Genomic DNA, 10,987 nt, shown 5'->3' on the forward strand with positions numbered 1-10,987 from the left:
CTGAAAACAAATTGCTAAGAAAAATTTTCGCCGTAGCCTGGTCCATTCGTTACCGGAAATAATGCTGAGTTAACCTAATTATAAATGATTTCAAGGCCAAATAATCAATATTTCTCCTCCCCAGGATGGTTAATGGCGGTATGAACCCACTTCAACAAACTGTAAACCACTGAAAAAAATACTAAGTAAAAACTGTCGCCACACACTGATTCGTAGGTATACGTGATATCCCAAAAGAGCGCGAAATTACTCCAATTTAGACTAATATCAAGACCAACAACCAATCTTCACTCTCCAGTATTATGGACAATGGCGAGGAGAAGTCTCTTGGGCAAATGTAAATTCACCGAAAAAGAATACTGAGAACAATTTCCACCGCTCCCTAGATCATGCGTAACAGTGGTCTGCGAAAAAAGCTCTGTTTTAATCCAATTTAAATTGATATCAAGGATACTAATCAATCCTTCCTCTCCAGTGGTAAAAACCCACTTGAATAAAGTGCAATTCCCTAAAAACGAATTATTAAGAAAACTTTCCACCTCACCCGAACTCATATGTTACCGTGATCTTGGAAAATATCACAATATAACCTCAATTTAAACTGATGTCAAGGCCAACTAACCCATCTTCCAAAAAATCCCTAATTAGCACTGGTATTGAGACTCTTTCATAACATTAGAACAATCACCTCATTCCACTCGCATGATAAAACAACCGAACTATACCCCCTTACTCTGAAATCTGCTTTCTGTCGCACTACGACAAACAAGTGAGACGATTCTGAAGAAACGAACGAGAAAGAAACGCTTTGGAGAGAGCCTAAAGCTTGGAGCCAATGATCACGCAGAAAGTTATGTTTTCCAGATGTTCTCATAATACCCTTAAAATGAAAAGACTATCTGACAGGAGAGTAAAATGGAGAGTTGCGTCAAACAAATCTTAGGGTATTTGACTAGATATGATGATGGACATTTTGAGTGTGAGCCATAGGTTAATCATGAAAACAGTTTAATCTATACACCCAGGCAATTTAAAAATGATTGCATGAATTTTCAAATAAATATTACATCTCCGAAGAGTAAGAAATAAGTTAAATTAAAAAATGAAAACATTTCCCATTCACTGCCAGCATTTTTTTATGCCTTTATCCTCCAGCTACCTTCAAGTGGGACAGTTTACCTTTCTTCATAAGCTTCTCAAATACGCAACCTGGAATGTAGTTTAGAACTAAGCCTTGAGTTGGTGCAGTCCACTTTGTGACATAAGAATTTGTGACATAACAACATAAGAATATGGGGCTTTTTTATATCCCATTACGAATTGCTTTCATTGTCGTCAAATTTTATTTTTCCACGATGCAATTATTAATAATCCATAAAATATAACGACTAAGACTATACACAAAATATTTTTTGTAACAAACATAATTAATTTCCTTTACTAGCTATTTTCACCTGATTCCGATGATGCATATCGGCATAGAATTGCATAAGTAAGTATAATATATAAGGTGTGATAGCAAATAAATAGTTCATTATATTATTTATCCTCAACAATTTATACCATATTTTTCCCTTTTCTCACTCTTAAAAGTCATCTTCAAGTGGGACAATACATCCTTCTACATTATCATTATAATTTTGTTACTTGAATAATACCATAACTTTTAGGAGTGCTCATTATTGCCATTCTTTTGATGAAACACGATATGTATAAAGACTTGATCCTCAACCCTTTCAGTGCGGCGCACCGATATATCGGCTTTTACGTAGTTGTTGTTAAATTTGAGAATATTGAAATAAAAAAACTTATATATCAGTACACGTATAAAATGTTGTGATTAACGTCCAATTTAATCTCGTTACTCAAAAAAAACACTTAAAGATATCAAAAAAATTAACTATATAATGTTTATTTTTCCTAGTTGCCACATTTTATTAAAATACCCTCCGCATTTTTCGACTGTACCCCGGGAAGAAGGATAGCACCAAAAGGGTGAATAATGCAATCATAGCCTAGTGAAATACACGCATTGGACGAATAATACGTATTCATAAAAAACTTACATAATCCTCAAAGTTTGAATGTCGACGAAAATCGTACTTTAATTAACATACTAATGCATACAGATATAGGCTCAAACGCATTACGAGAGGCTGGAGTTATAAACGGGACCGAATCGTGGATAGAATCGATAAGTTCTCCTGCTGACCGCTTACAAAAAGGGCTGGCTAATTGGAAGTTGGGCCATATAAAGCGATTAATTTTTTTTATTAATAACTCCAAATTCTCTCTCGCTTGCAGTGAGTCCAAAATCGCTTAGTACATCTCAGATTTAGCCGCATAGCGGTGATTTCAAATTAAAGCTTTAAACTCTCAGGTGGGGATATAATTTTGTGAATACACCAAATTCCTAACTGATTGCAAGGGAGAAAAGTGCATGAATAGTAATGCTGCGGCGGGACAGTAGCGTAGCCAGGGGGTGCAGGGGGTCCGGACCTCCCCCCGAAATATAAAATTATTATTTTCCTTCATAAAAAAACAAAATATTGAAAAAAAAACGAATTTGTAAAATATTTCTTTAGAAAATGAGGTTTTTTTTCGATTACGAAAAGTGTTAAAATTAGGTTAAAACTTACTACTTACAATTAGTGTTGTTTCAAAACTTTTCCCTGTTTTTCAAAACTTTTCCCCCCTGGTTTTCGACCCCCCCCGGAACGAAATTCCTGGATACGCCACGGTGGCGGGGCCAGGCAAAACTTTGGTTTTTGAGATTAACTGATATTGAAACACAAATAGACCTTCCAGCATAAAATTCCATATTTCTCTTTAGTTGGCATATAACTTTGGAACAACTTTTCTCACACTTCGCTCGCGGTAGGTAATGTATTGATTTTTTGAACAATTTTTCTATCACATTTTTTCTATCGAAGAATTAGAAGTAAACATTGGTGCTTCAGCGGACCAGCGGTACGAAAATTCCACAGAGAAAAAATCATTCGCCTTGACCGAGATTCGAACTCGGATTGCCCAATTCCCAGTAGAATGATTCAGCCCGATAAGCTCCCGAGGCACCATTTATTTCAGTGGGAATTAGTGAAATATATCTACTGACACATACGCAGCTTAACTTGCTACAGCACTCGAAGGGATATCGGGATTTTCCGGGATCCAGGTTCGAATCCCGGTCGGCGCGAATGATTTTTTTCGCTATGGAAGTCTCGCACAATTTTGTCATTGCTGGTGATTCCGTAGAGTTATCGCCGTGGATAGTCGCGGTATACTTTAATTAGACAAGCAGTACGTGTGGCTAGACCCCAAATCAGAGTTCCCGCCTTACTAAACTGCATACTATGCCCCAGAGCAGCATCCGGAGACTTGAGTTTCAGCCGGAGATAGCTGGGATGGACGGGTGGGGTTGAGACGAGCTGAAATGCGTGGAGACAGGGGGAGAGGATAGGGGGAGTCGGAGGGCGCGTGGCAAACCCCTTGGGTGGTGGGGTAGGAGAAGGAGGGCGAGAATTTACGGCGTGTGGCAGCGGGTGAGAAGGACCGTGGCAATGGAATTATGGGAAGCGAAGAAGATATCGAACGTACCACGAGGGAAGAAGATGGGACAGGCGTCTGAGGAGAAGATATAGCATGAGGAAGAGTGAAGGGAGGGTTCATGCAGCGATATTGAGGTAGTTTTGATGCTGCAGGGCGATCAACAGCCTTTAGCTTAATTTAAATCGAAGTGGTGAGAAGCCAAGGTGTACAAGTGATATTTTTCTCAACAGAGTTAGATAGGGATGTGCGAGTACTCGAAAATTCGAGTCGAGTCGAGTAGTTGGTACTGGACTAGAGCAATGGCGCAGCTAAGGGGGTATTTGGGGGATAAATCCCCCCCCCCCCCAGATCTCAGAGAAATTTTTAAGTTTAATCCATTTTACTTATTTGGATGAGTATTACTTAAAGAATAGTGTTAGGATTTATCAAATATCCCTCAGGAAGCCGTAAAACTCGCTATTTTGAACCATTATTCTTCAAGTTTTTCTGGAGGAGGACCCCCGCAACTCCTGCTTACCCTGGTAGGTATGCAATACCCCCACACCCGTAAGTATTAGTTGCGCCTAAAACCCCCCTAGCCTTAATTCCTAGCAGCGCCCCTGGACTAGAGTTTTTCGAGTAGCATTACGAATGTCGAGTTGAGTAGTTTTTGTTACAAAGATGCCGAGGCCAGTAAGCCAGTAATTAACTTACGTATATATTCTTTACTACTATCGTGCAAATGCCTTTACTCAGAGCTCTTCCAAACCGTTCGGATGCACATATCAATTGAATTTTCGGCATATTACCAGGGGTTAAGTCATTTGACCTGTGCTTCAACTGTTTAAGATACATTCATTTCCATCCATCTCTAAATGTTGACGCATTTATCATTAACGTTCCTTATTATTTTTTTAATTCAGGAAAATAATTCAGAATAGAATATGTACTAAAGGATTGGGAAAAAGAGAACATGTTGGAGCATGTTTCATCTTATTGCCTGGTCCAGAAATTAAAAACTATACTTGAGAACAAAAAGTACTACTCGCACATCCCTACAGTTAGGTAAAGTTAATTGTTCGAAAAAATACAGAAAAATTGGTTGCCAAGGGATACCAGTGAGTTCTGTGCTGACATCGAGTGGAATATCAAATTCACTTTATCAAATACCTAATTCATCTCGTTTGTTTTCTATAACTAATTTCTGAACCTAACTATGTATAGAAAAAAAACCACTTGTACCCCTTGGCTTCCAAACCACTCAATTAACATTAATAATTATTAATGAAAAACGTTTTTCTTGTTGACTTAAATTGACATCTTTAAATTAATCTTCTACTCACCCTTGGTAATTAAATAACATTATAATTAAAATTATAACTACAAATAAACCCAAATACCATAATCCAAAAAAAACAACAAAAATTTTATGATAGACCCAACTTATCACACAATATCTTTAAACAAGTCCGTGTCGGTTGAAATTCGTCGGTCGAAACTACTCTGGTTTTTGTAATTATTGCGTGCCTACTTCCAGAATCTATTCAATTTATTCAGCTCAATTGTAATTAAAATTTCTAATTAATACAATAATGCAGGAAAAATAAATCGCCCAGTTGGAGCTTTCTGTACAGACAGTTTAATTGGCGTGCACTAATTTATTAAGGCAATGTAGCTACAGATTTGTGTATTACAGACGCCATTGGAACTTGATTTGGTTTTACTTCTGGTTTTGGCTTTAAGTTAAACTTCAGGCTTGCAACAGATTCATAAAACGAAGGAAAATATTGTACGTCTATTAAAACATCCAAAATACATGGCGATTTGTCTACAAAAGTTGGTGGTCAAAAGTTTAAAGGTTTACTAAAGAAAATTCTGCTGTTTGCTCTTTAATATTTTTTATTCTAACGGGCATAAGAAATTTAAGCTTCGAAACCTTTGATAATATTTTTCAAAATAAGCCTCGATAGAAATGTTTCAAGTTTATCTCTACAAATGTACATTCACGTGTTTAATGGGACATAAAATGTACATATTTCAGCTTCCTTTATCATATTTAAATATCAATGAAATATGTATGGTTTTAGCAGCTCAATAAAACGTTCGTGATCTTTTTGCGGGTAAGTAATTTCGAATAATATTGGGGTGCAGTGACTAATAGCAGTCAAGCGTATAATAACTTGAGCTAAATGCCTATTTTCTCCATTAATAACAGGGAATGCTATTTAGGGAAAACATTTTACAGGCATGAATAAACATGGCATAGGTAGCTATTTAGTGCCCCTAAATGAGCAAGGGCTCTGATAGGAAATAAATGCTCCAGATGCAACAAGTTTTACAATTACTTAGGCTTTACAAATGGCATATCCTAAATGAAACCCGTTGAAAATTACTTTCAAGCGTTTTTTTTTTCATTACACTTTATTTATTTGACTAAGTTATCCAAAGAAAACTGTAAGAAAATCTATTTTTTACCAAGAAGACTCACATTTATTTCGATGAGACATTTTCACGCACATTATAATTTAGTTTACTAGAAGAGAATACTCCAAGCATTCTCCTACCCTAACATAAAACCTATTAAAAAAAGAAACTACATATTAGATAGTAATTTTAATGCAATTATAATATGAATAGCGGGAGATCAGGCTATTTGTAACAAAGCGACGCATTGAAGTAAAGTCCTTCAAGCGTCTCTCAGAGGCGTTGGTGATGATACGCGTAATCGTGCTACACTTATCATTTTGACTCCGGTTCATAATCAAGTAAGTGGGGTTGGGATTGCCCGAACGAGTTGAGTTACACGAGTTAAGGAGCCCTTCGCTACGGAACGGTGGCTGCAAAGGTTTGGTGGAGGGGAAACCTGGAGAGTTTAAGACGGAGTCGGAGGAGGGAGACAGACACCTTTGGAACTCCGGAGATGGGGGAAAAGTGAAGGAGACATGAGTAGAGGTCGCCCGGGAGGAAGCCAACGCCTCAAGACCCAGTAAAGGGATGTTCCGCTATTCCCCTGTTGGAAGTAACCCCCAGCGGGAAGGTTTCTCGATCCAATGGATGATATATTTGGCAAACTAGCCGCGTGGAACTTCGTAACTGATGTGACAAAGACACTAAAAGAAAATTCAAATTATACTTACTACTTACTCTGAATTGATGAAGAGTTCCCGATTGAGGTTATATGCTGATTACGCTTAAGGTTACGCGCTAGGCTTAGATTGCTTGAGCAATTGAGTATAGATATCTTTAAAAGCGACACGGAGGACATCATATTAGAATCCCACAATATTTATAGGTCTGGCAAGAATGATATGTTAAGAAAGACGTTTTGTATAAGGGTTAGGCATGAGAATTCATTTTTTTCCCGAACAACAAAGGCCTTCAATAAATGCTAGTCGTACTTTTTTTATCATTTGCTTTTTATACGTAGACTGCTGGTGTCCTAACACCCCCTGCCACACGTCTTTTTTGGCGGTCTTGGTAGTATGTAGCTGTAGAAATGACTGTAAATAATATTTAAAACTCAGATTCAGAAACTCAGCCATCCCTGATTTAAAGCTTGCGACCGACAGCTACCTTTTTGTAGGAGGTATTGCAATGACAAAGAATGATACATGCTTAACCCTTTCCAGTCCAAATAATGAATATGCAGCAAAAAAATTTATTTACTGCACTAAAATGACTTTGAAAGTGTTATATATGTGCAGAGAATCTTTAGTGCGTTCAAATATATATTAATACAAAATTTCAGACCTGATTCCAAATGGAATCAGTGGCCTTTTTGAAAGCAATGATTTCCGTTCTAACTGAAGTTTCATTTAAATAGTATACAGGTTTAAAACAACATAAAATTTGTAAATAATGTACAAATTACATTGTTAAATTATCAATTTATTTAATAAAACAAATTTTTGAACTTCATGTAGATTACATATTACCTTTTACATGAAATACAGGGGACAAATATATCATTTTACATGAAAAGTTTTGAAACAGTTTTTTTCGTTGGAGAAGCACAATGGTAAGTTGCATTTCTCGCACTTCACTCGCGTATAACTTTTTATGCACAATTTACATCTATTTTTAGTATTTACATGCAAAGGCCAATGATCAATCCCATCGAATCGAACATCGGCCACCGGCCGTGGTGTAAAAGTTCTTTTCGCCACTCCTTTTCCCTCCACACTCGGTGATGAAGATGGTCTTCCTCTCTTATTAGAGATATTGGGACCAAAGTAGAGTAATGCATGAGCTACAGATAATTTGAACTCAATCAAGGGCATATATTTTTCTTTCAATTGCTCACAATGTCTGCGGTATAACAGCCAAGCATTTACAACACTGAGGTCGATGAAGTGAAAAATCACCCTGAGGTAATAACGCTTCCCTTTGAGGTTTGTTCTGTAAAGTTCCAGAAGCATATCTTGTTTATCGACTCCTCCCATATGCTTATTGTACGCACGAACAATATTTGGCTGTGGCACGTCTATGTACCTTTTTTCTGCTACAGACCAGCGTCGAACATTTTCCACAGGATGAGCCCCAACAAAGTTGGAAATTAAATACACTGGTTTATTGTCCAGCCATTTCAAAACAAACGTATTTTCACTTTTCTCAAGTCTATAATCAAAGCTACCCCTCCCTTGTTTTTTCAACTCCTTGTCACTTTTCAAAGTGCATTGCCCTAGCCTATTTCTACGGATAGTTCCTGCAGCTAAAATACCATCTTTCCTTAGTTGCGAGAATAGTTTAGGCGAGGAAAACCAGTTATCACAATATAATTTGAAATTTTTGTGCTTAGGGATATTTTCTGCTAGCCGAATGACAATATCACCACTGATTCCAAGACCAGATTCTTTTACATTAGTTTGCTTGCCCAGATAAATTTCAAAATCATACACAAATCCGCTAACCCCTGCACGAGCAAAAACCTTCACTCCCCACTTGTGTGGTTTGCTTTTCATATACTGCTTCAATGCTGTATGAGCTTTCAAAGGAATCATAAATTCATCCACTGAATTATGCTCTTCCGGTTCCACTTTCAGGAAGTTTTTCCTTAGAGCATTTAAAAATGGCCGGATTTTGAACAGTTTATCGTAAGCAGGATCATCACGGGACAACATATTGTCATTATTATTAAAATGTAGATTACCTCGCAAAGTTTTGAATCTATTGCGAGACATGACATCTGCAATTTGACCATATCGCGACTTTTCACTCCAGAACATGGAGTAACTTGGCATTGTGACAATGCTCATAATCATATGAATTCCTAGGAGCTGATGTATTTCTTTGTCATTAGTGTTTACATTTTGGCATTTTTCCTGCACTGAATAGAGATTAGTTTGCTCTACAATATTACTTATCATATCATTATCAACAAAAAGCTTGAAATATGAAAATGGGGTGCTAATTTCATCAGGAGGTGGTGAAAATTGAGAGTCACATGAGGAATCAACATAACCTAGGTCTTCATAAGTCCATAATGACCTATTTACTTTTCTCTGCGATTGGTTCATTAGATGCGGATAACGTTGTGCCAAAGGCATGTCATCATCATCACTATCATCACTACACTTATTTACTTCAAAAGCAAGTCCGACATCAGGGATGTTCGGAAAACCCTGTACCTCGGTATTCATAACGTCAGGTCCGACTGCTTCTCTATTCAAAAGCCAATCCGGGTTTTCCTCTGAGATGTCTTCATCATCTGAGATGTCAATATCAGAGATGTCACCTTCTAAAATGTACACTATTTCCTTAGTCGTCAATGATGTCGCCATCGTCTGAAATGGAAATGATTCGGTGAAAATAAAATCTATTTTCCAAAATCCCTGTGGCTTTACTAAACATAAATACACTGAAAAAACAATTAGACAATTCCGTTCATGAGATATTCAATTAACACGTTCCGTCAATTCTAATTCGTATTTAAAATACCAACTATTTCGTTGGATCTCAACTAATGAGCTTACTTTCAGTAAAATGATGCTTTGCAAACTCGGTCAAACTTAACACATACATCTGGGCCACTGATTCCAAATGGAATCATGTTATATTTTATAAAATTACAAAGACATTTCCTCTCGCAGAAGCTTAAAATCTCTTATAATCAATGTCAAACAATGTCGAAAGAGCTCTTAATTTTTATGGTCAAAATACTGCACTTACCTCCGTTTTTCATTCATGTAAAACTCCGCCGATGAACTCCGAAGAATACTCACAAGCACATGTGCAGCAATCTTCATCAATAGCTGAAGATCGTATTTATTCTTGAACGGCGAGTCATAAAACCTGGTGGTGGCACTATGTACTACGGCCGCTAACGCTAAATAGAGTCCGCGGGGGATTTGAATTGATGCTCGAAGCAGGAAAGCGACGTGATTCCATTTGGACTCACTGGACCGGAAAGGGTTAATTAATTGAATATGTTTCTTCTGCAATAATAAATAATTAATTAATAATAGATGCACGTACATAAAAAAATGTAAAATCGTTCGTAGTAATTTTCCCACTGTTTCTCGACAAAGAGAATTTGCAACATAAGGAAGTTATGTGGGAGAAAAACACGACCACGGCGTCGAACTACCAATCTTTTAATGAAAAGCGTATAGGGGATCACAACTTAACGTATCATCCGACGTAAGGAGTAGTATACATGATGTGCACGACGCGAAGCACTCACACAGGTATCGGAAAGTCATTGAAAAATCCGTGCCACCTCTGGTATTCGAATTTGGGGCTAATGGTTGGGGCCATATCCACCACCCTGACTCGGAGCCAAATGCCATCATTATCTTTTGAATGCTTTCATCCAAATTGTGAGGCCGCAGCCCTGGGTCGGTTTCCGTAATATCCATGAACAGCATCCTCTTTTTGTTCCCATCCAACCGCTTTGGAGCATGTCCCCCTTCAGTTGGCTATCTCAATATAGTTTCCTCTAAACGGGCGGCGCCTATCCTTATGTTTGTCGTGGACTCCTTTAGAAATCGTGCGGGCCAGAAGCCAAACATTTTGACTCCGTCCTTTGGTTGACCTAAGCCCACTCCTACTTGGTTTTCAAAGGGCGGTAAGTAGTTGGTTTTATAAGAATACCCCGGTTGTGAGACACCTCTTTCTTTAAGCCTGAACTACGTGTATTTTTGGCGTCATCTTGAAGTGAGAGCTAACACCCTCGGCTCAAAGTGTGTAGAACATTGTTTGTTCAGGAATGTTTACAAAAAATTCGCTTTCATGCATTCCGACCTAGCGCCCCGGACGGCGCAGTGTCATAACCTAAAATAGGTATAAGAATCTATGAGTGTCGTCACAGCTCATTAAAAATATCTTTCCGACAGAGTCAGGTATAAATTTTTTTGAGGGGGGGAGGGGTGAGGGCGGAGGGCACGTGACTTCCTGATAGTCAACCAAAATGCGATAGAAGGAGCCAAGCTTCAGGGAAATTCCATAACTTTCCGAGTAC

The 10,987-nt window shown here is 37.9% G+C and overlaps 1 protein-coding gene across 1 annotated transcript; it reads right to left on the bottom strand.

The window, feature by feature from the left end:
• Nucleotides 1–7,149: 7,149 nt before the first annotated feature.
• On the bottom strand, nt 7,150–9,933 carry LOC124168832 (piggyBac transposable element-derived protein 2-like). The gene is made up of 2 exons (XM_046547165.1): nt 9,697–9,933; nt 7,150–9,311 (listed from the first exon to the last, which is right to left on the bottom strand). The coding sequence occupies exon 2, from the start codon at nt 9,306–9,308 to the stop codon at nt 7,494–7,496; it is 1,815 nt and encodes a 604-aa protein (XP_046403121.1). The 5' UTR covers nt 9,309–9,311; nt 9,697–9,933; the 3' UTR covers nt 7,150–7,493.
• Between the last annotated feature and the right edge of the window lie 1,054 nt (nt 9,934–10,987).

The sequence above is a fragment of the Ischnura elegans genome, chromosome 12, assembly GCF_921293095.1.
Source record: "Ischnura elegans chromosome 12, ioIscEleg1.1, whole genome shotgun sequence".
In the NCBI taxonomy this organism is placed as follows: domain Eukaryota; kingdom Metazoa; phylum Arthropoda; class Insecta; order Odonata; family Coenagrionidae; genus Ischnura; species Ischnura elegans.